At 45.1% G+C, this 26050-nt stretch overlaps 2 protein-coding genes across 2 annotated transcripts in view; both read left to right on the plus strand.

Moving 5' to 3' along the window:
* LOC311499739 (uncharacterized protein) overlaps positions 1-26050 on the plus strand; it is a 350319-nt gene that overhangs the window by 41439 nt on the left and 282830 nt on the right. The gene's annotated exons all lie outside the window — the stretch shown is intronic.
* LOC311498918 (protein NLRC3-like) lies at positions 208-25242 on the plus strand (the record flags this gene model as incomplete). The annotated part of the gene is made up of 7 exons (XM_084559702.1): positions 208-288; positions 450-678; positions 881-2684; positions 2766-2939; positions 3062-3235; positions 6456-6502; positions 24065-25242. The coding sequence occupies 7 exons, from the start codon at positions 208-210 to the stop codon at positions 24601-24603; spliced, it is 3048 nt and encodes a 1015-aa protein (XP_084415828.1). The 3' UTR covers positions 24604-25242.

Raw genomic sequence — 26050 nt, forward strand, 5'->3', positions numbered from 1 at the left:
ACACAGATCTATTAATCATTATTCAGTTCTGTTCATTAGACTGTCATGTTTTAGTCCAGAGTTTATCTGTCATTTAGTTTCCTCTGTTAAAACACCACATTCAGTAATCAGAGCAGTGTTTGTTGTTCTCATCTTGTGTTTGTGGCATCAATACAATGATGATCATCACCAAAGTGTGTTTGTTAAAGAAGTTAGTTTGAATCAAATATGTTTCTCCACAGACTTCAGCAGCAGATCTCAGTGGTTTCCAGTGATCATCATCACAAAGACCTGGACTCCATATTCATGGTGAGTAAATGTTCAATCACAGCTACTACTGCTAACCTCAACAACCACAAACTAGCATTCTGGTTGGAGAAGTCTTCATGTTGAATGCTGTCAACAAGCAGCCTTTCAGATCAACATGATTGTGTTCTGATCATTTAAGTTGGATTATTATTCTGTTCCAGCTGCTGGAGGAGAACATCATCAGTTTTATGAAGAACGAGCTGAAGAAGATCCATAAGGTTCTGAGTCCAGATTACCCAGAATGCTTAGAGAGTCAGAGGGAGGATGAGGAGGTGTTGGAGGGTGAGGATGAAGAGCAGAGGAGGAGCAGCAGAGATTTATTTGTGAAGATCACAGTGAACTTCCTGAGGAGAATGAAGCAGGAGGAGCTGGCTGACTGTCTGCAGAGCAGTAAGAGGATTTAACAGCTTTAACTTGATGGAAAGAGGAAATGGAGGAAACATGGGAGAAGTTTATATTTCTAGACTCTGATGTTAATATGATGAAAACATCTGAATCACATCTATGAATTCTTCTGGACTGAAAACAGTCACATGTGAATGTTATTAAAATGAATGAGTTCACTGATTCATTACATTTCTTGTTCATTCAGGAACTCTTGCTGCAGAGTGTGGACGTAAAGTTAAATCTACTCTGAAGGAGAAGTTCCAGTGTGTGTTTGAGGGGATTGCTAAAGCAGGAAACTCAACCCTTCTGAATGAGATCTACACAGAGCTCTACATCACAGAGGGAGGGACTGCAGAGGTCAATGATGAACATGAGGTCAGACAGATTGAAACAGCATCCAGGAAACCAGACAGACCAGAAACAAGCATCAGACAAGAAGACCTCTTTAAAGCCTCACCTGGAAGACATGGACCAATCAGAAGAGTGATGACAAAGGGAGTGGCTGGCATTGGGAAAACAGTCTTAACCCAGAAGTTCACTCTGGACTGGGCTGAAGACAAAGCCAACCAAGACATCCTCTTCATATTTCCATTGACTTTCAGAGAGCTGAATGTGGTGAAAGAGAGAAAGTTCAGCTTGGTGGAACTTGTTCATCACTTCTTTACTGAAACCAAAGAAGCAGGAATCTGCAGCTTTGAAGAGTTCCAGGTTGTGTTCATCTTTGACGGTCTGGATGAGTGTCGACTTCCTCTGGACTTCCACAACACTGAGATCCTGACTGATGTTACAGAGTCCACCTCAGTGGATGTGCTGCTGACAAACCTCATCAGGGGGAACCTGCTTCCCTCTGCTCGCCTCTGGATAACCACACGACCTGCAGCAGCCAATCAGATCCCTCCTGAGTGTGTTGACATGGTGACAGAGGTCAGAGGGTTCACTGACCCCCAGAAGGAGGAGTACTTCAGGAAGAGATTCAGAGATGAGGAGCAGGCCAGCAGGATCATCTCCCACATCAAGACATCACGAAGCCTCCACATCATGTGTCACATCCCAGTCTTCTGCTGGATCACTGCTACAGTTCTGGAGGATGTGTTGGAAACCAGAGAGGGAGGACAACTGCCCAAGACCCTGACTGAGATGTACATCCACTTCCTGGTGGTTCAGACCAACGTGAAGAAGGTCAAGTATGATGGAGGAGCTGAGACAGATCCACACTGGAGTCCAGAGAGCAGGAAGATGATTGAGTCTCTGGGAAAACTGGCTTTTGATCAGCTGCAGAAAGGAAACCTGATCTTCTATGAATCAGACCTGACAGAGTCTGGCATCGATATCAGAGCAGCCTCAGTGTACTCAGGAGTGTTCACACAGATCTTTAAAGAGGAGAGAGGACTGTACCAGGACAAGGTGTTCTGCTTCGTCCATCTGAGCGTTCAGGAGTTTCTGGCTGCTCTTCATGTCCATCTGACCTTCATCAACTCTGATGTCAACCTGATGGAAGAACAACAAACTACATCCCTGTTGTCTAAAGTCTTTAGAAACAAACCTGAACTAACACGTCTCCATCAGAGTGCTGTGGACAAGGCCTTACAGAGTCCAAATGGACACCTGGACTTGTTCCTCCGCTTCCTCCTGGGTCTTTCGCTGCAGACCAATCAGACTCTCCTACGAGGCCTGCTGACACAGACAGGAAGTAGCTCAAACATCAATCAGGAAACAGTCCAGTACATCAAGAAGAAGATCAGAAAGAATCTGTCTGCAGAGAGAAGCATCAATCTGTTCCACTGTCTGAATGAACTGAATGATGGTTCTCTAGTGGAGGAGATCCAACAGTCCCTGAGATCAGGACGTCTCTCCACAGATAAACTGTCTCCTGCTCAGTGGTCAGCTCTGGGCTTCATCTTACTGTCATCAGGAGAAGATCTGGACGTGTTTGACCTGAAGAAATACTCTGCTTCAGAGGAGGCTCTTCTGAGGCTGCTGCCAGTGGTCAAAGCCTCCAACAAAGCTCTGTAGGTGGATTTAGGAACTATTTGAAACATGATTCATTTAGTAAATGACAAATAAAACATTTGATGTTGATTCTTCTTCAGGCTGAGCAGTTGTAACCTCTCAGAGAGAAGCTGTGAAGCTCTGTCCTCAGTTCTCAGCTCCCAGTCCTCCAGTCTGAGAGAGCTGGACCTGAGTGACAACAACCTGCAGGATTCAGGAGTGAAGCTGCTGTCTGCTGGACTGGAGAGTCCTCACTGTAAACTGGAAACTCTCAGGTCAGGATACAGCTGGTTGTTGATCAGTTAAATCCTGATTTAGGTTCATGTTGGTACAGAAGTTCAACATCTGGAGGATTTTCCTTCTTCTTCTTGAGTTTTTGATATTTTTCTATTTCCAGTCTGTCAGGTTGTCTGATCACAGAGGAAGGCTGTTCTTCTCTGGCCTCAGCTCTGAGCTCCAACCCCTCCCATCTGAGAGAGCTGTACCTGAGCTACAACCATCCAGGAGACAAGGGAGTGAAGCTGCTGTCTGCTGGACTGGAGAATCCACTCTGGAGACTGGACACTCTCAGGTATGGACAGACAACAGGAGCTTGTCCAATATCTAAATTCTTTGGAGTCACAGTAAACCTCAGAGGATGAACCCTCCTCTATCAGCTGGTTTACAGTTTTAGGTTTTAGTGAAATATATCAACAACTGTTGATGGATGGATTGTTGGTGTAAAGTGTAGAGAGAATAAGATTAGATTAGATTAGATTTGATTCAACTTTACTGTCATTACACATGTACATGTACAGAGCAACGAAATGCATTTTAGCATCTAACCAGAAGTGCAATAGGCAGTAAGGGCACGTGGCATAAATATTATGGTAAATAAGTCTGGTACAGGTTGTTTATGCAGCATATGGACAATATTTACAGATCAGAACCTATGTACAGATGAGGCCATATACAGGTTAATGAGCATGATATACATAACGATTGAGTGAGGTCCTATGAACATATTATACAGATGGATTGTTCGTTAAATGTGAGTAGACTATAAACAGGAACTCGCATAACATAATTTACAATAGAGGAGATGGCAGTTGATAAATTAGGCGATACATAAACAGATGACGTGGGCAACTTACAGTGCAAAAATAAATAATAAGCAGTGCTTATCTAAGTTACTAGACTAGTGCAATATTCGGTACATAGTACTGTGCAAACAGATTGTATAAAGTGAGCATGTGCAGAGTAGTCCAATACAGTGGTGATGGTGTAAAAGTCTTGGTCAGTGAGGGAATGAGGAGTTAAGGGGTGTGAGTGAATTGGTGTGTAGGGGTCAGCAGGGGGAGTGGGGGGCAGGAGTCAGCGGGGGTCAGAGTTTAATAAGGTCACAGCTCTGGGGAAAAAGCTTTTCCTCAGTCTGCTGGTCCTTGTCCGGAGGCTTCTGAAACGCCTGCCTGAGGGCAGGAGGGAAAAGAGTCCATGTGCCGGGTGGGAGGAGTCCTTCAGACGCAGACAGCACTTCTTCTGGACGTCCTCAATGGCAGGGAGTGGAGTTCCTGTGATGCTCTGGGCAGTTTTCACTACACGCTGCAGGTGTTTGCGCTCCGCAGCAGAGCAGCTTCCGTACCAGACTGTGACACAGTTGGTTAGGATGCTCTCAATCACGCAGTGGTAAAAGTTCACCAGGATGGCTGAAGACAGATGGTTCTTCTTCAGTGTCCTCAGGAAGAAGAGACGCTGGTGAGCTTTCTTGACCAGGCTGGAGGTGTTGGTGGTCCAGGACATGTCCTCTGAGATGTGGGTCCCCAGGAACTTGAAGCTGGAGACACGCTCGACGGCCATTCCGTTGATGTGAATGGGGTCATGTGTGCTTCTTCTCTCCTTCCTGAAGTCCACAATGAGCTCCTTGGTCTTGCTGGTGTTAAGGAGCAGGTTATTGTCGGCGCACCATGTGGCCAGGTGCTGTACCTCTTCTCTGTAGGCTGTCTCATCGTTGTTGGTGATGAGACCAATCACGGTGGTGTCGTCTGCGAACTTGATGATGGAGTTGGATCCATGCACTGGTCTGCAGTCGTGGGTGAAGAGGGAGTACAGAAAGGGGCTCAGCACACAGCCTTGTGGCACACCGGTGTTGAGTGTGACAGTGGTGGAGGAGATGTGGCCTGACCTCACGTGTTGTGGTCTGTTGGTCAGAAAGTCCATGATCCAGTTACAGAGGGAGGTGTTGGTGCCCAGGGCTCCAAGTTTGGTGATTAACTTGGAGGGGATGACAGTGTTGAATGCTGAGCTGAAGTCAACAAACAGCAATCGTGCATAGGTGTGGTTATTGTCCAGGTGTGAGATCACAGAGTGCAGTGCTGTGGAGACTGCATCATCTATGCTCCTGTTGCTACGGTAGGCGAACTGGTGTGGGTCCAGTGTGGGAGGGAGGGAGTCCTTCAGGTGTGCCAGGACCAGTTGTGCTTGAAGCACTTCATGATGATGGCTGTGAGTGCTACAGGGCGGTAGTCGTTGAGGCACGTCGGCTTGGAGTGTTTTGGCACTGGCACGATGGATGTCACTTTGAAACATGTTGGCACAGCTGCTTGGGCGAGGGACTGGTTGAAAATGTCCGTGAAGATCCCGGTGAGCTGCTCCGCACATGCTCTGAGCACACGTCCTGGGATGCCATCTGGTCCAGCAGCCTTGCGTGCGTTGATTCTGCTCAGTGCCGTGTGGACATCAGTGGAGGAGAGTGAGAGGGGCTGGTCTGCAGGGAGTGTTGTCTTGGTGGCGGTGTCTCCGTTGTCCCTCTCAAAGCGAGCGTAGAAGTTGTTTACCTCGTTCAGGAAGGAGACGTCCATGGCTGTGGGGGTGGGGTTGCTGGGCTTGTAGTCGGTGATGGCCTGGATGCCTTGCCACATGCGTCGGGGGTCAGAGTTGGAGAAGTGACCCTCTATCCTCAGCTTGTAGCAGTGCTTGGCCTTCTTGATGCCCCTCCTCAGGTTTGCCCTGGATGTGCTGTAGGCCTGTGCATCCCCTGATCTGAAGGCAGTGTTACGGGCCTTCAGCAGGAGGCATGGCTTCTGGTTGGGGTACGTGGTGATCTGCTTCTCTGTCGTGACGTCATCGATGATGGTGGTGATGTAGTCCATAACAGAGGAGGCATAACTGTCAATGTCCAAGTGTGAGCCACAGGTGGCCTGAGAAGCAAACATACTCCAGTCCGTGTGTTGAAACCTGTCCTGGAGTACAGAGTCTGTCTTCTGTGACTGTGATTATTCAGAGAATTTTAATACAGTATATCCAAGACTTTGGATTCAACTTTTGTTTCTTTTAAAACACACTTTCAACTTAAGTATTCTACATTTAAGGCAGAAAGAATGAGCAGATTTCTAAACAGTGATAAAATGACATGTTACAAATAACCTGATGCTGAAATCCTTTATTGGTTCCTTTATTCTCTGGTAACCTCAAAGATTCATCTTAGGGTTAACTTTCAAATACAGTCTTTTATGATATGGACTAAGCACTTTACATCATTAGAGTCTCTATCTGGAATATGTAAATGAACACAATCAACTGAATCTGGAGGTTAGACTGATCTGTGAACAGTCTGAAAACTGTTTAGTTGTTGATGTGTGAATGTTGGTCAAACTGTTGATCTCAGACAGTGAAACATCAGAGACAGTCTATACTGATGAGTTTCAGTCTGTTTCTGTGTCTCACTGATAAACTGATGAACTCTGCTTCATGTTGAACAGCAGTTAGGACTCATGTTGGATAGAAAATCATTCTGACTGTGTTTCTTCCTCCAGGATGGACCATGGTGGAGAGCAGAGGTTAAAACCTGGTCTGAGGAAGTGTAAGTTTGACTAATGATGATAAAACATCAAAGTGTCAGTTTGTGCTGGACTTCTGGTTATGGCGCTGCGCTAGGTGGAAGCGTGACAGAGCTCTCCCATGTAAACTTTGGAGAATAACAGTCGGGTAGTCATAAGAAATTGTGTACAGCTTTAGTGAACAGCCACTTCAGTGTCTGAAACCACATTAACAACTAAAATGTTGACGAAGCCTCCTAAACCTTCAAAGACGTCAAGATCAGATGCCTCCTCTGGCAGGGTTATCATAGTTAACGAAAACGAACGAAATAACGAAAACTAAAATTGAAAAAAACTATGTAGTTAACTGAACTAAATAAAAACGAAAATTAAAAGAAAAAAACGATAACTAACTTAAACTGTATTGCGTGTTTAGAAAACGAACTAAAACGAACTTAAATTATAGATATAATTCCCTTCGTTTTCGTCTCTGTCAATTTAATTATAAGCCTCATTTGGTTGGATTCATATGATCGATTTATTCCGCTCTGGCAGTTTTACTCCAGCAGCAGCACTTTACGGCACCTCACGGTCCGTGACGTCACCTGGCAGCACCATGGCGGTTGCAGCAAAAGGGAGAAAGCTTCGAAGTATGGGAATTTTTTTTTTAATATGACGAGAAAGATAAAAGCAAGTGTCTTGTAGTGGAGACAGACTGTGACAAAATATGTGGCTGGCTTCTCAAGGGGAGAAACTCCACGAATCTCAAAGTCCTTTTAAGAAGCTCGCACAAGGCGGCTAATGTCGAGTACCAAAACAAGCTAGCCTCTGCGAGTCCGCCGCCGCCAGAAAGAGAAGGATTAAAGCAGGTGCCCATTAAGTCGATCGTGATCGACCGGTAGATCGCGAAAGTAGTGTGGGTAGATCGTGTGCCATTGAAGAAAATGTTTTAGGTGTTAGTCTGAAACATTTATCTGTTGCTCCTCCAAAACAAACAGCAAGACAAACCTTCATCTTTATTTATTTTACTTTATATTTACAACATGTCCTCAGTTCAGCGGCACACATCCACAGCCACGCACAACTTCAACAACAACTCAACACTACCGTCTTTCTTAAAGACAGCGCTATTTTTCTAAAGGTGCAGTGCACGAATTTTTCTTGATAAAAATAAAAACAGATGGGTAGAACTTTAAACACTGTAGCAACTATTAATATAATTATTATATTAATATAATATATATAGATCACTTTGAATTGGTCACTGTAAAAGTAGATCACAAGCCAAAAAAGTGGGTACCCCTGATTAAAGGAATAGTTCACCCAAAATTTATTTTTTAACTTTATTAACTCACCCTCATTTTTTAAACGTATCTTTTGTTGAATTTTATTATACAACACTCACCCTGACCTTTCTGAATCCTGCACCTGACAAATAACCCAAAGCATGAAAAAACTAAAACTAATAAAAACTAAACTAAAACTAAGCGTTTTTGGAAATATAAAAACTAGCAAACCCACATTAAAAACTAATTAAAACTAACTGAATTGGAGGGGAAAAGGTAAAAACAAAATAAAAACTAAACTAAAATGAAAAATCCAAAACTATTATAACCTTGTCCTCTAGCCCGGTGCAGCTAGCAAGCTCCGGAGCTAGTAACAACAACTTGGACACAGCTAGCCCGAATCAGATTCTCAATGCCATTCAAACAATGAAAGAAGATTTGGTTTCTAGATTTGATGCTCTACTTGGTGCTATTCAGGGGATACAAGGTGAACTGCAGGAAGTGTCAGGGCGCGTGACAGAAGCCCAGGAGAGAATTAGCACCAATCAAGACGACATTGACTCTCTGAAAGCTCAGTCTGATACAATGAAAACCACCATGGAAGAGCTGGTGCAGAACTGACTACTTTTTACTTTCTGTCACTTTGATACCTACAATTTCAGATAGTTGGTACGATAGCATAATAAATTGGGATCATGCCTCCGTTTCATTTAAGTTGAGTATGCCTAAAGCTTTTGACAGTCCTCGAAATGGCGTCTCCAGTCATTTTGGCTTAAGGACACAGAATTTCTTCAATTAATTGGGTCACAAATTGATTATTACTTTGAAATGAATACTAATCAGACATCTGCTGTGATGCGATGGGACGCATTTAAAGCCCTTTATGCTGATCCACAGGCCATAGTTTTAACCAATGGTCTGACTTCTCAGCCTTTCCAGTTACAAGGAGGAATGAGACAAGGCTGTCCTTTGTCTCCATTGTTGTTTACCCTAGCTATTGAGCCACTGGCTATGGCTATTGGTAAGAATACCAGTTTGGTAGGCATTAGGATTGGAGACATAGAACATCGTATAGCTTTGTATGCTGTATGTTGTTGCTGCTGAAGTGGTCCTCAGTCTTTCTCTTCTATGTTGTTTTGGCCTCCCTGATGCCTTTTCTCAGAAGTTGGTTCTGGCAGCCCTGTACTGGGTTTCATCCCCAGACCTGAAGGTGCTCTTCCTCTCCTTCAACAGCCCTCTGACCTCCTTTGTCATCCACGGCTTCTGGTTAGGATACACTTGAATCTGCTTGTCCACTGTGACAGTGTCCACACAGTGTTTGATCTAGCCTAGCACAGACGAGGTGTACACTTCCAGGTCCTGGTGTTTAAAATATCCCCATGTTATCAGAGAGGCCAAGGTGGGGTAGCTGTATAGCCCTGTAACCATGCTTGATGTTGGTGTAGGCTTTATCCAGAGTGTTTGCTCCTCTAGTGGCACATTTTATGTGTTGGTAGAATTTAGGGAGCACTACCTTTAAGTCAGCATAGTTAAAGTCTCCTGCTATGATGCGAACTGCCTCTGGATAGGTGTTCTGTTGAAGGCTGATGGCATTGTACAGATTGCTAAGCGCTACGTTAGCATTAGCATTTGGTGGGATATACAGCGGTCACCATGACAACAGTAAACTCAGGTGGAAGATACATAGGTCTGCATTTGACAGTCGGGTCCTCTAGGTCAGGAGAGCAGTGGCTATCGGTGGTCGTAGCTGTGACGGTTTGTCCAACCAGTGGTTGGACCCCAAAGCAGGAGATAATACCGCATGTAAAAGTCAATCAAATGGAGTTTATTCACAAACTCGGTAATTCCAAGTCAACAAAACAAAAGTACAAAAGGGCAAACAAAAGTCGCTGGAAACTCCAGGAGTACTGACAAAAGAACTGAAAATGGCTGCCGGGGCAGGATTCTGGCTCTCCCTGGGAGGCACTGGATGGAAGAAATGAAAAAACACAAGAGATAAGTCCCAAGTTAGCAACAGATTCTCTTTGTATTCAACCCACGACAGGTGAGTGGACCAGGAAGCTGGGAGACATGATGCCACGCAGCGCAGTGAAGCCTCCATATCCTGATTTGCCCGTTCTGTCTGTCCGTTGGACTGGGGGTGATAACCGGAGGTGAGACTGCAGGTAGTGCCCAAGGACTGACAAAAGGCCTTCCAGACTCGGGAGGAGAACTGTGGACCCCGGTCAGACACGATGTCCTCAGGGATGCCGTGGAGGCGGAACACATGTTGTACCAACAGATTAGCAGTTTCTAAGGCCGATGCGAGTTTAGGAAGGGGGATCAGATGCACGGCCTTAGAGAACCGACCTACGGTGGTCAATATAGTTGTGTTCCCGTCAGATGGAGGAAGACCCGTGACAAAGTCAACTGCTATGCATGACCAAGGGTGGCAAGGAATAGGCAGAGGTTGCAGGAGGCTGGCTGGGGGGCGATGTGAGGCTTTGTTGTGGGCACAGACAGAACAGGCGGCAACAAACTCTCTAATATCTGTAGACATGGAGGGCCACAAGAATCGTTGTCGGATCAAAGAGATCGACCGATGAGCGCCAGGGTGGCAGGCAAGTTTGGAAGAGTGACCCCACTGGAGTACGGACGGTCTAACTGCAGGAGGAACAAACAGGTGTCCGGGTGGGCAACTCTCTGGGACAGGATGTTGTTTAAGGGCATTCTGAACTTCCTGTTCTACCTGCCACCGAATGGCACCAACAACACAGGAGGAGGGCAGGACCGTGTTCGTGGTCACCTCTTCTTCCTCAGGAGGCGTGAACTGGCGAGACAGGGCATCAGGTTTCAGGTTTTTGGGTCCAGGTCGATAAGTCAGTAAAATTGAATCGCCCCAGGAACAGAGCCCACCGAGCCTGGCGGGAGTTAAGCCGGCGAGCCGAGCGGAGGTAGGACAAGTTTTTATGATCTGTCCAGACAATGAAGGGGTGAGCGGTGCCCTCCAGCCAGTGCCGCCATTCCTGGAGAGCCAAGACCACTGCCAGCAACTCACGGTTCCCCACATCATAATTCCTCTCAGCTGGAGAGAGTCGACGGGAGAAGAATGCGCAGGGGTGAAGTTTGTTGTCCGCAGGGAGGCGCTGGGAGAGGACGGCCCCCACTCCTGAGTCAGAAGCGTCGACCTCCACGATGAATTGCATCTCTGGATCTGGGTGGACAAGCATAGGGGCATTAATGAACATTTTCTTCAAATTGTCAAAAGCTATTTGGGCATTGGAACTCCATGCAAAAGGAGCCTTAACAGAGGTTAGCTGAGTAAGGGGGACAGCTACCTTACTGTAGACTCGGGAATAGGCCACTCTGTCACTGCCTTAACTTTCACTGGGTCTGGGTGAAGCTGCCCCTTCTCAATAACATACCCTAAGAAGGTCGTTTTGGTGACATGAAATTCACACTTTTCAGCCTTCACAAACAGTCTGTTCTCGAGCAACCGCTGGAGCACCTCCCGGACGTGTTCGATATGTTCCCTGGGGTTGCGGGAGAACACTAAAATATCATCTAAGTACACAAAAACACATTTGTTTAACAAATCACGGAAGACATCATTTACAAGTGCCTGGAAGACAGCAGGAGCGTTAGTGAGTCCAAAAGGCATAACTAAATACTCAAAGTGTCCAAGGGGAGTGTTAAAAGCTGTCTTCCACTCATCTCCCTCACGGATTCTAACGAGGTGATATGCGTTTCGAAGGTCTAATTTAGTGAAGATGGTGGTGTTGTGTAGTGGCTCAAAAGCAGAGTTCATAAGTGGGAGCGGGTACTTGTTCTTTATTGTGATGTCATTCAAACCTGTGTAGTCAATACAGGGGCGGAGTGATTTGTCCTTCTTTTCAACAAAAAAAAAAAAAACCTGCACCCACCGGAGAGGAAGAGGGGCGAATAAGACCGGCGTCCAGAGATTCCGTGATATACTTCTCCATAGCCTCCTTCTCAGGTTTGCTGAGGTTGTACAGCCGCTTGGATGGGAGAGGTGATCCTGGAAGGAGGTCTATGGAGCAGTAGTAAGGGCGGTGAGGAGGGAGGGAGGGAGAGGGCCTGGTCCTTACTGAAAACCTCCTGGAGGTCGTGATATTCCTGGGGTACGTTGACCAAGCTAATCTGTTCCGGTGTGGTGGGGTCCCTGGAGTCTGGACCGGGGATTGCTGACCGGAGGCAGTGGGCGTGGCAGTGGTGACTCCACCTCCGTATCGTCGATGTTCCCCAGTCCACATGAGGGTTAACCCCACCACCACCTGGGTCACAGGAGAGGAGATAATGTACAGTTCAATATGTTCCTGATGATTACCAGAGAGCAACAGTTTCAGAGGTTCTGTTTTGTGTGTGATCAGTGTCAATTGTTGGCCATCTATGGCTAAAACCTCCTTGGGCGAGTCCAATTCCCTCAGGGGTAGATTGTGTTGCTGAACCAGGCCCGAATCAATGAAACTTTCGTCGGCCCTACTGTCCACCAGCACACGGACTGGAATGGCAAGATGGGGCCAGAGTAACATACCTTTGAGATAAGTGCAGGAGCCAGTTCTGGCCGAAGTAGCCGTGGACCGGACCACCGGGGTTCTCTGGCGTGGGGAGGAGTTTCCGGAGTTCTGAAGTTCTGGGCACTTGGACCATTATGTGTCCCTTGTTGCCGCAATATATACAAAGACCTTGTCTCAGGCGTCGCTGCCGCTCCGCCAGAGTCAAGCGGTTGCGCCCCAGCTGCATTGGTTCCCCTGGCGGTCCCATCGCTGTGGGTTGAGGCTGGCCGTCGGGTTCCGTGTAGTCAGTGACAGGGAATGGCAGCCCCTTATCTCGTTGGCGGTGTGGAGCAGGGTCGAGTAGTTGCAATCCGTCACTGGATCTTTCCCTGCGCCTTTCCCTAAGCCGATTGTCTAAACTGATGGCTAGCCGAATAAGATCCTCCAGGGAGGTAGAATTGTCCCTTACTGCTAGCTCGTCTATTAATTGGTTGCTCAGGCTTCTGCGAAAAATGGCCCGAAGAGCACCATCATCCCATCCACACTCCGCCGCCAGAATGCGGAAGGTGATGGCGAACTGGGCCACTGGTTGGTCACCCTGTCTGAGATCCAGTAGCTGCCCCTCAGCCTCTCTACCTCTGATCGGGTGATCGAGTGATCGAAAACCAGCCTCATTTCTCTGGTAAATAGCATGTAATTCGAGTGTAATTCGGGGCGCTGGTTGTTGACAGCCATGGCCCATGTAGCTGCCTGACCGGACATTAGGCTCATAACATAAGCTACTTTAGCCGAGTCTGTAGCATAGGTTGTGGTCTGTTGGCTGAAAACAAGTGAGCACTGGTGAAGAAATTGTGCACATGCCCCTAACTGACCTTCATACCTGGTGGGAGTGGGAATGAATGGTTCTCGGGGAAGGGGTGCCAATGCTGGATTAGCCTCGGCAGGAATGGGCGGTTGAGGAGGAGTTGCTGGGGCTGCTGAAGTGGTGAGCCGGGCAACGATGGTCTCTAGTCGCTTGTCGAGCTGAGTCATACCCATAGTGAGCGAGTCGAGACGGTCTGAAAGTGAGCGTAGAGCGGAATCATGCTGTCCCACCATCGCTCCCTGTTTTGAAAGGACGTCAAACACGCGGTTAGTCTCCGCGGGGTCCATGTTGTGGCCAGATAATTCTGGCCACAACATGGACCGCGTGTAAAAGTCAATCAAATGGAGTTTATTCACAAACTCGGTAATTCCAAGTCAACAAAACAAAAGTACAAAAAGGCAAACAAAAGTCGCTGGAAACTCCAGGAGTACTGAGAAAAAGAACTGAAAACGGCTGCCGGGGCAGGATTCTGGCTCTCCCTGGGAGGCACTGGATGGAAGAAATGAAAAAACACAAGAGATAAGTCCCAAGTTAGCAACAGATTCTCTTTGCACGACGGAAGCCGAAGAGCTAGCACCAACCATGACATGTGGAATTATCTGGCACTGGAGGGAAGCCACAGCCACCCTTTTAAGGAGTGTTGATTGCAGAGTGATTGCAGCTGTGTCATGTGCTCCTGCCAGAATCCTGCCCAGGTGAGCCTAATGAGGAGGGGAGAGAGAGAGAGAGATAGAGAGAGCAGGAAAAGAACAAAACACCAGCACTGGAAACCCAGGACCATAACAGTAGCATTGGTACACCAGTTGTTATTCACATAGATGCATAACCCTCCTCCTTTGCTTTTACCAGAGTTACTGTCTCTATCACGGTGATGGGCTGTGCGGCCTGCTAGCTCGATAGCTGTGTCCTGAATGGATGAGTGGAGCCAGGTCTCTGTTATTAGCAGAATGCAACAGTCCTGGACGAGTCTGTTTGCTGCAACCTGTAGCTGTAGGACGCCAGCCCTGCAGCCGTGTTTTTGTTTCCTCTCCCTCCGCCGCTTCCTCCTCCTTTTTCCACTTTAGAAACATTTACATTGAGTTTGTTGCACTCCAGGGGGCAGGTTTCTTTATTGTACAATCTCTTTGTAAGTAAATTTACAGAATCAACACATAACATCTTACAAGCTTGGAGGACAGACTTACAGGAGAATGTTCCTGAGGAAGAGTGGTCTAAAGCATAGGTAGATAGATCGATAGATAGATAGACAACTTTATTGATCCCTTTGGGAGGTTCCCGCAGGGAAATTGACATCTCCATCGCGTACAGCACTGTCAGACATACATGTAGGAAACAGTATAATAAGCCCAAATACCAAACACCCAGTAAAGTAATAATAATAATAGTAATAAAAATAAATATTGTGACTGTACATACATGGTTGTTTCATAAATAGAGAAATACCAGGTACATTGTTATTGCACTTAACTATTGCAGGTTAATTAAAAAAGTTATTCAGGCCCTTTCCTTTTTGTCCACCTCCTCCGCTCCTATCAGAACTGGTCTGGGGTTGGGTCTGTCCCTCCCCAAGTCAATAACCAATTCCTTAGTCTTTGAGGTGTTGAGCTGTAGGTTGTTTGTGTGGCTCCAGACAACAAAATCCCTAACCAGGCTCCTGTACTCCTCCTCTTCATCGCCACTGATACACCCCCATGATGGCCGTGTCATCTGCAAACTTCTGGATGTGACACGTGTCTGATAGTGGTGGGAACGGCAGTTCTTTTGACTGTACTGAATCACTAGAATCAGTTCATTAAAATGATTCGTTCAAAAGATTTGTTCACCGAATCATTCAGATATGGATGTACAAAATTATCACTCCACAACAAATATTATAAATAATGTAAGGAACTGTTTAGGAAGTACAATACAATACAAAAATAAGATAACATTTCTCCCCTTTAGTGCATTTTTTTCTTCTATTCAGGGGTCTGTCGGGGCCAAGGGGCAGGGGATTTTAAAAGTTTCCATATGCTTATATAAGTTTGTTGTGTCACCACTGTATCTACAGCCTTTTTTACAAACAGTACAACCTGCTATCGTTTCATTTTCGGCACGAAACTATAACAAACAGCCCTACTCTTTCTCTCTGCCATTCTCCTACCAACGTTGGTATCGATATTATCGATATTTGGATCGATCCGCCCACCACTAGTGCGCACCAGGGACGTGCGATCAGGGGAGGCAGTGCCTCACCTCGCATCATGAAAAGTAATGACAATAAAATAACTTCTACTATTTTTCCATTGGTCTGTGATATAAAAGCATTTTATCTATGATTCCAGTCATTTCTATCATTTTTATTGTCAGAATCACTGAATTTACGTATTTCTTGTGTGAATACAGGGAGCGACCATATATGGTCATATATGGAGAGACGTGAGTTGAGGCAGCAGGAAGCCGAGCCTTAGCCTGACGTAGCCATACTCAATTCTAGTCAGAATGTGAGTCTGATACCGCTCCATTGGGCTGTGATTATGGGGCGTGTTTCAACCGAACCAGGAAAAAAAATGCCTCTGCACTCAATTGGATAGACCTATAACCAATCAGAGCAACGGAGTGTGTGACGTATGTTAAGCGACGCATAGTTGTCAACAGAACTCAACTGCACGCATGCTGGAAGAAGTAGAAGAAGACGCGACCATCGGAGCCAGCTGATAAATTAAACTTTTGCCGAATCCCGTAGAAAGGACGGCAAAAACATTTTTCCGATTAACAAATGCCTTGATTGCATTTATCTGTTCCTCTTTTAAAATTAATGCGCTGTCGATATCTTCTAGAACAGACTCGATGGCAGAATCTACACATCTCAGTTCTCCAGCGGCAGCCATCTTTGTTGTAAACAAATTCACCCAAGCGCTCTTTGGTGACGTGGTTGATTACGTTACTGTTGATCATCTGTCCATCATCGTATAAAGCCCGCCCTGAGAATCTGATTGGTACGAACAGCTCCTGTTTGAGCATAATTGCGCCTCAACGGAGCGATGCCAGACCGAACTTCCAGACCTCAAATGTTGTGGGCGGGACTAAGTTCGGCTGGCACCCAGGCTAGACGAGCCTCACCGCGGATTGCGCAATCTCTGACAAACTAGGTTCGGCTCCTTGGCTCGTGCCTGTGGCTGACTCTCTGTATGCCATCAATATATTGGTTGTGTACATTTTTATCATGTGTCCTAATCTTCCATAGTCTAGTTCATGTATTTCATGTATGAGTGGAACATATTTAGTCTTGTTGATCTGACATTAAACCGCACTGAAAAACAAGGAGATGAGGCAGCCAGTACTTCTGCCTCATGGAAGAGGGCGCTAGTGAGCCACTGGTTCATGCTGTTGCTCTTCTTCTACGCTGAGTCAACTCTACTGTCGTGGTCCATTTATTGGGATCTATTCTTTGTGTGAAAGATAAAAATAGAAGATTGTAAATCTAAACCTTCAGTCAAAACAGGAAGTGGTAAATGATGGAAGATATTCTGTTAAACAGTCTGAATTAAAAATGCATCAGATCATCAGAAGATTTAACAACTCATTATAATTTGATTAAGGTGATGATTTGGTTTTAAATTCAAATCCATATTTCTGACACGCCTGGACTAAAGGGAGGACTCAGTCGCAGAGGCAGTAGAAATAAAAGGTCTTTAATAATTCCAAAATAAAACTCCAACAAGGTGGTAAACAAAATACTAACAAAAAAATCACTCCGAGGAGGCAAAAACTAGACAAAAGTTCAAAGGTTCAAAACTTAGCTATGGCTTGAAACACACAGGCTGGTATGCACAACGAGACGAGACGAAACGTAACACACTGGCACAAGACAGGGGAAAACGCAGACCATATATACACAGGAGGGTAATGGGGAACAGGTGGAAACAATCAGGAATCGGGGAAGACAATTCAATTCAATTCAATTTTATTTATATAGCGTCAATAACAATACAAATCGTCTCAAGACGCTTTACAAAAACCCGGCCTGAAACCCCCAGAGCAAGCCTGAAGGCAACGGTGGCAAGGAAAAACTCCCTTTTAACAGGAAGAAACCTCGAGCAGAACCCAGCTCATATGGAGGGACCCATCTGCCTAAGGCCAGCCGGGTACAGACAGAAGAAAGAGAGAAGAGAACAGCAAAGAGAGAAGAGAAGAGAACAGCAAGATAAACATACATCTGTCATAGATACACATATCTGACTAAAGTGTACATGTGGAATCTTATGATACAAACTGATGATGTTACATGACAGTTTGAAAATGTAAGAGGAATCACAGGCAGGTTGGAGAATTGTTCATTCAGGTAGGAGTGGAGAACTGCAGGATTCCATGAAGACTGGGCAGGCTGATGAGACCACGACAACAGATGTAGTATAGAGCTCCACAGGAAACACACCACTCCAGGCCAGAGATACTCACAAGAAGAGGGGGGAAGGGGGGGGGGGGGAGGGGGGTGGAACACACACAGCAGTAAACATTCTACATAGTAATAGCACAGAATTGTATGACTAGTAGTATATAGGAAATTAGAGGGCAAGAGCTCTGTGCCAGAGAAAAGAAAGTGGAGGATGCGAGAGTGGAGAGAGAAGAAAGAAGGAGGACATGTGTTTGGTGCATCGTCCCCCAGCAGCCTAGGCCTATAGCAGCATAACTAAGGGATGGTTTAGTCCAGCCCTAACTATAAGCCTGATCAAAAAGGAAAGTCTTAAGCCTGACCTTAAAAATAGAGAGAGTGTCTGCCTCCTGAACCCAAACTGGGAGCTGGTTCCACAGGAGAGGAGCCTGATAGCTAAAAGCTCTACCTCCCATTCTACTTTTTGAAATTCTAGGAACCACAAGTAGGCCTGCACTTTCAGACCGAAGTGATCTGCTGGGATGATATGGTACAATGAGGTCTTTAAGATACGATGGAGCTAGGCCTTTAAGGGCCTTGTATGTAAGGAGGAGGATTTTAAATTCTATTCTAGACTTTAAAGGGAGCCAGTGAAGAGAAGCTAAAACTGGAGTAATATGATCTCTCTTGCTAATTCCTGTCAATGCTCTTGCTGCGGCATTTTGAATCAACTGGAGGCTTTTTAAAGAGTATTTGGACAGCCAGACAGTAATGAATTACAGTAATCCAGTCTGGACGACACAAATGCATGAACTAGTTTTTCAGCATCACTCTGAGACAGGATGTTCCTAATTTTGACGATATTACGCAGGTGAAAGAAGGCAGTCCTGGTCACTTGCTTTATGTGACATTTAAAGGACATATCCTCATCAAATATAACACCAAGATTTTTTACAGTAGTACTGGAGGCCAAGGTAATGCCATCCAAAGACACCATGTGATTAGATAATGAATCTCTGAGATGCTTAGGACCGAATACAATAACTTCTGTTTTGTCTGAGTTTAAGAGTAGGAAATTACAGGTCATCCAAGCCTTTATGTCTTTAAGGCATGCTTGGAGTTTAACCAACTGATTAGTTTCATCTGGTTTCATAGATAAATATAGCTGGGTGTCGTCTGCATAGCAATGAAAGTTTATGCCATGTTTTCTAATAATCTTGCCTAATGGCAACATGTATAACGTGAAGAGTATTGGTCCTAGCACAGAACCCTGAGGAACTCCATAACTTACTTTTGTATAAGTAGAGGAATCATTATTGACATGAACAAACTGGAATCTGTCAGATAGATAGGATTCAAACCAGTCTAATGCAGTTCCTTTAATCTTGACCTCACTTTCAAGTCTCTGTAGTAAAATATTATGATCAATAGTGTCAAATGCAGCACTAAGATCTAGCAGAACAAGTATAGAGACAAGTCCACTGTCTGAAGCCATGAGGAGATCATTGGTAACTTTAACCAGAGCTGTTTCTGTACTGTGATGAACTCTAAAACCTGACTGAAACTCTTCAAACAGACCATTCTTGTTTAAGTGGTCACACATCTGATTAGCAACAACTTTTTCTAGAATTTTGGAAATAAAAGGAAGGTTGGAGATTGGTCTATAGTTGGCTAAAACATCTGGATCTAGAGTGGCTTTCTTGAGTAAGGGCTTAATTACAGCAATCTTAAAAGACTGCGGCACATATCCTGTTAATAAAGATAAATTTATCTGGTTCAATATGGAGGTGTTAATTAATGGAAAAACTTCTTTGAGCAATTTAGTTGGGATTGGATCTAGAAGACAGGTTGATGGTTTAGATGCTGTAATTGTTGAAGAGAGCTCAAGAAGATCTACTGGAGAGAAGGATTCCAGATATTGATAAGGTCTTACAAAAGTTTCTAATGTCGCTGTACTTGCATCTTTAACAGCTGTTGGAAGGATTCCTTGAATATTTTCTCTAATGCCGACAATTTTATTAGTAAAGAAGCTGATGAAGTCATTACTACTGAGGGCTAAAGGAATAGATGGCTCAACAGAGCTGTGGCTCTTTGTCAGCCTGGCTACAGTGCTGAAAAGAAATCTGGGGTTGTTCTTGTTTTCTTCTATTAATGATGAATAATATGCTGTTCTAATACTACTGAGAGCTTTTTTATAAGTTGTTAAACCATCTTTCCAGGCTATGCGAGCTTCTTCAGAATTAGTGGAATGCCAAATTCTTTCTAGCTTTCGGACCGCCTGTTTTAAACAGCGCAACTGTGAATTATACCATGGAGCAAGCCTCCTCCTATTTATGACCTTCTTTTTCAGAGGAGCAGCTAAGTTTAAAGTTGAACTAAGCGATGCTGCAGTGCCATCGACAAAATAATCTATTAGTGCAGGGGTTAAATTGTGGTTGCTGTCGTCCACAACATTGGTACTGAGGTAAATAAAGAAGGAATTAAGGAATTGGTCTTAGAGAACCGTCTTTCTTATCAACAAAAAAAAATCCTGCACCTGCTGGAGACGATGAGGGGCGGATAAGCCCTGCTTTGAGAGAGGTTTCAATGTATTCTCTCATTGCAGCTTTCTCAGGACCGGAAACTGAATACAGACGTGATTTTGGTATTGTGGAGCCGGGGATCAAGTCTATGGCACAGTCATATGGTCGATGTGGAGGGAGTGAAGTTGCCTTGGTTTTATTGAAAACTTCCCGGAGGTGGTGGTAACAGGAGGGAACAGCGCTCAGGTCCAGGTAGTCAGATTCTGTGGCAGGTATGGCAGAAATATAGTGAATCTTGGTTAATTCATTCCCCTGAGGTGGGGTAGAAACGGTGTTGTGCGTTACCTTAACTGAGGTGAGATTTCGTGGTGCAGAGCTTGATGCCGTGAATTGGCTCACCACTGTGGATTTCTTGGCAGGACAGGAAGCGATGAGATGACCGGACCCTCCGCAGTAAAAGCAGCGGCCCTCCTGCTGTCGTCGCCGCCGCTCCTCTTGTGTCAATCGAGCCCTACCCACCTGCATGGGCTCCTCCTCACCCTCCATAGAGCGTCCATGGCTGGGGACTGACCAGTCTGGTGAAGGTTCCGTCGTGGTTTTACTGCTATGTAGATTGAGATCGCGGATTCTGTTGTCTGTGCGGATGGCAAGAGTGATGAGGGAGTCTAGATCAGGAGGCAGATTTAGGGGTATTAAGGACCGTTGGATGGGTGTAGCTAGCCCTTGGAGGAAGACATCATAGAGAGCCGTAGAATTTCACCCGCTCTCCGCGGCCAAGGTGCGGAAGCGGATGGCGTAGTCACATACTGAGTCGTGGCCCTGTTTTAGTCCGTTAGGCTCCCTTGCCTTTTCTCGGTCGGTAGAAACTGGGTCGAATGCTTGCTGTAGTGTGCCTGTGAATACTGGGAGAGAGCTGCATAGTGGTGAGTTACGAGACCATTCGGCTGTGGCCCAGGCTCGAGCTCTTCCTGTCAGGTGGGATATTATAAATGCAATTTTTGATCGGTCTGTGGGGAAGGCGTGGGGTGAATGTTCAAAATGGATTGAGCAATCTATCAAAAAAGGTTTACAGAGTCCCAACTCTCCTGATTGTACTCTAGATGAGAGAAGACCCAGTTGAGAAGCCATGGCTGTCTGAAATTCCTCCTGCCGAGAAATGCGGTCCTCTTGTGCCCGAAGAGCCGCATAGAGTCTGCCTCTGCTGGGTCCATACTGGCCAGTGTGTACTGACACGCCTGGATGAAAGGGAGGACTCAGTCGCAGAGGCAGTAGAAATAAAAGGTCTTTAATAATTCCAAAATAAAACTCCAACAAGGTGGTAAACAAAATACTAACAAAAAATCACTCCGAGGAGGCAAAAACTAGACAAAAGTTCAAAGGTTCAAAACTTAGCTATGGCTTGAAATAGACAGGCTGGTATGCACGACGAGAAGTAAACGAAACGTAACACACTAGCACAAGACAGGGGAAAACGCAGACCATATATACACAGGAGGGTAATGGGGAACAGGTGGAAACAATCAGGAATCGGGGAAGACAAGCAGACTGGTGACACAAGAGGAAGGGCAAGTGACCTGAAACGAGAGGAGCGTTAGTATTTTCAAAATAAAACAGGAAATCACGAGACAATAACGAAAAAAATTCACCATTTGTCTTTATTTTTTCTCACTGGCTACTCTCATGTTGAATGAATATGAATGAACTGTGGAATTAGGACGGCCAACGCTCTCTCTGTCTTATTCTGTCTCTTAACCGCTATAGATTGACATTGGTCCTTTGTCCAGATATGAACCTTATACCTGTGTAAAGAATACTCATTGAGATATGAAACGTAACCAGTTAGTGTGAAAGCAGCCAATTGAATGGAGAATTGAAGCTATTCCATTGGGTTCATGATTGTAAATCTGTCATGAACCTCATCACACGTCACTGGTGTACACCAAGCTGAGCCACCTGCTCTGTTCTTTAAAATCCTCAGATGGATCCTCTTCTTTTATCTGTTCCTGAGCCTGTGCTCTTTGTTATTTATGTTGGTAGATTTGTTTGTTTGGGTCGTGGTTCATAAAAGGACTAGGCTAATGATTGAAATATTAGTTGTTGATAGTCACTGAATGGTGAGATAAACGGGGTTGTGCAGTGGCAGCGTGGAGGGGGGTGACTCCAGGACGCTGGAAGTCACTGTTCAGCCTTCTTGAGGTGTCGTGGGCCTAACTTAACCAAACATGGGTGAAGGGAGGTGCCCACTTGAAAACCCCAATGACATGCTGCATACTGCTGTTGACTAAGCCAGGTATCTGATGTCCTCATTTGGATATCAGAACAGAACAGAACTTGAACTGGACTGAAGTGTTACACCACACGTTGTATTTTATTTTCATGATTATTAATATTGTGATTTGTGACGGTTGTGTTTCACTTGAATTTGGTTTTGAAAAGAGTTCTTTCACCTGTGAAAAGGGGAATAGGAAAAAAAGAGTAAACTCAAGAAATTAGTCTGGACTATCTTGTTTACCTTCAGTAAATTGCCGACTTTTGCATTTAAAGTGAATGGTGTGGTCTATTTTTCTATTGCTTCCCCACTGCTTTGAGCCTAGAACTGGTCCAGTAGCTAGATAGCTAGTATTGTTGGTGGACACCAGTGCTACATCTGGTTAGCTGCTGAGTGGGCCATACAAGCCAGCAGCATTGACTTAGTTCATGTAGATTGTAGGTTCATCATCATATCACATGACCGTAGGTTTGTTAGGGTTTCTCAGTTGGACAGGGCCTCTAAATGTGTTTTCCTGGGATCTTGGCACAAGGGATTGTAACATCTAATCCTGTGTATTAATGAATGTGGGTCGTGCGTAACTTTATTCCAGTTTAATTACTGGCGTTCTAATGTTATTTCCATCAGCGCTGTGCTATGATGACGGTGTTGTGTTAGCTCCACGCTCATTTAAAGTTGCTGCAGTTTTTGTTTAACGAGGCTGAAAATATTCTAACTTGTCCCTCAACTGATCTGTTTCTGCCTCTGATCCTGTCATCATCCTCTTTGCTCTTAAAAGTGGAAGCTTGTGCTAAATTAGTTTCATTCTATTGAAAATGTTCAAGTGTTTCAGTTGAATTCAAATGTGAGAGCGCGTTGTTGTCATGGTGATTATTTTATTCTATGTGTGTTCTGGTCATTTGAGCAGATTAAACATGCTGCCTTTAATATGGCTCCAAGGGGTCCTAATGTTTTGGCAGTCTGTGTGATCTTCTAGCACCTTCTGTGTTCACCTGTGCTGTGTCTGCTGGTCAGGGCCCGTTGCCATGACTACACGCTGCACATGATATTCTAGATGTTCTAAAGCATTATCTTTTCTACCCTAGGATTTGCCCTCTGAACAAATGAACACAACTCAAAACCTACAAGTCCTATCAGGAAAACCAACACATTGTGAGCGTCAGCCGTCTGTCCTCTACCATTTAGTGTTGCTCCCACGCACCTACTGTGAAAATTGTGGCCTGGGTGGGTTGAGAAAGAAGGGCAAGGGAACGGATTTTACAGCAAAAATGGGTCTGACTTTTCACATCCACACACATGGAGAAAAATGCTAAAAGTGGTGGGAGCACTCCTCGCTGGGTGGAGCCTACAGTCCAAAGCGTTGGTCCTCCAGAAATCAGAGCCACACCATCTGATGAAGGGAATGTGCTTTAACTTTGCTCTGGAGAAGAGAAGTTACACAGCTAAAGACAAGCTAGACAAGTTTGAAGATCTGGAGGACATTTAGTTCTTTTCTTGAAAATAATAATATTGAAGTAGATGAATGGAAAGATGTAGGACTGTCAAATGAGCCTCAGTATGTGCCTTGGGGTTGGCTTGTTGTGTGTTTGTAGAATCAACAACAAAAAAACAACAGTCAGTTTGTGTTTCAATCCAAAGCTGATAGTTGTGGTATTTATTCATTCAAACATCACTGACAAGAGAATCCTGACTAAAAGGATCATCATTAAACTTTCTATTAATGAACAACAGATCAGTGAGGAAAGAAAGAAGAAATCCATCAGATGTGTCAGATGATAAACTGCAGCTGTGTTGTGTCTTTTTCTCTCCATCAGATTTCTGTCAACTTGAAGTGGACACAAACTCAGTCAACACAAACCTCAAACTGTCTGACAACAACAGGAAGGTGACATATGTGAGAGAGGAGCAGCCATATCCTGATCATCCAGACAGATTTGATCACTGGTCTCAGCTGCTGTGTAGAAATGTTCTGACTGGTCGCTGTTACTGGGAGGTTGAGTGGAGAGGAGATGTTGATATATCAGTGAGTTACAGAGGAATCAGAAGGAAAGGAGGCATGAAGGACAGCTGCTTTGGATTTAATGATCAGTCCTGGAGTCTGAGATGCTCTGATCGTCATGGTTACTATGTCCGTCACAATAACATAAAAACATCCATCTCCTCCTCCTCTGTCTCTAACAGAGTATCAGTGTATGTGGACTGTCCTGCTGGAACTCTGTCCTTCTACAGAGTCTCCTCTGACAAACTGATCCACCTCTACACCTTCAACACCACATTCACTCAACCTCTCTGTCCTGGATTTACAGTCTGGTGGTCATCATCTCGATCCTCATTGTCTATGTGTTCTCTGTAGGAAGGAGAGTCTTTGAAGTGACAGCAGCTTCAACTCTGAGCTTTAAGAGCTATTCCACTGAATCGCTGCCATTTCCGTCCCTCGAACATTATATGTATGAATGCACATAAAAAATTACTTTAAAATCCATTTTCTTATTACATCAAAGTGTCCTGCACATTGATCTGATTTCAACTTTCAGATCTATAATTGTAAGGATTAATAAAAACTAGCTAGAAGACTGAAAAAGTAGCATGTGTTACCTGTCCCTGCACTCTAACATTCTACTTTACCATGAAATATTCTGATTCAAATCCTTCAGAAACAGTATTTTGTTGCACTGCTGTGTGACTCCATATCATATCTATGCTTTAAATAGATTTGTTTCCTAAGAAATCCACAATATTTGAGTTCAAATCCACATTTTAGTTGTGTCCCTGGGTTTTCACTCAGTCCTGTTACCCAAACACATTACCCCATCTGACAAATTTGGACCATTCCATAAATCACATGCTCAACAGGAAGTGACATCAGTTGTATCTTCTGAAGGCCATGGGAAGACCAAAAGTTAGCTCTCTCAAACAAACTGGGGGCTCGTCCGGTTTACCTGGAAAGGAATAGTTCCACTGGAGGAACGTCTCTTACAGCCAGCGGCCGCAACTAAATAAAAAGGTGAGCAGAAAACCTTTGAAACAGATTTCTGCATGTATCAAGGTCAAGGTATCAAGGTATCAAGGTTCTTTATTGGCCATCTGTGCATAAACCAACAGTACATACACGTTGGAATTCATTGTGCATGGGAGAGCTCCGCAACGTCGCACCGAGGGGAGCGCCATCTTGGAATTGGGGTCAGAAAAGGGGAGAAAAACAAGAGGAGGGAGGAGGGGAAAGAAAGCAGCTCCCAGACTTCACTCCTCATGGGGAGTACAGTGTGTGACCAGGAAAAAAACCTCAGCAACATAAGCACATATAAAACACTTTACAACATAATAAGTCAAAACAACTTGCACCGGGGGAGGGGAAAAGGGGGGGGTGGAGGTGTTCCAGCGTAGACAGGCATCTCCTGGCCACAGCCAACTTCGGCGCAGCCATGGGACCCCGCCTATTTCACTGGAGGGGTAAAGCTGCGAAGGCGTGGGATTGGGGGTAGGGAGGTGTATTGCATATGTGTGTGTGAGTGTCCTTGTGTGCACATAAGCCTGGAGAGTTGCTTTGTCTAGCCTCCAGTCAGTGCCTCAGTTCGCAGGATGTCATCGCGATAACACAGCAAGTTGCCATGGAGACGTCCCTGATTGGGTCCCAGACGAAGTCAACCGTCGCAGGTGTTTTTGAAGGAGGGGAGCAGGGATGGGACAGAGCGTCTCACTGCAGCAATCTCCTGTGGGGTTTGTTCCAGCAGCGGCCTTGGCCAAGGCCGGCTGGCTCCGGAGTGCAGATTAGAATGTGATTGTTTGGGTTGGGGCGAGTA

Source organism: Chelon labrosus (genome assembly GCF_963514085.1).
Source record: "Chelon labrosus genome assembly, chromosome: 14".
In the NCBI taxonomy this organism is placed as follows: domain Eukaryota; kingdom Metazoa; phylum Chordata; class Actinopteri; order Mugiliformes; family Mugilidae; genus Chelon; species Chelon labrosus.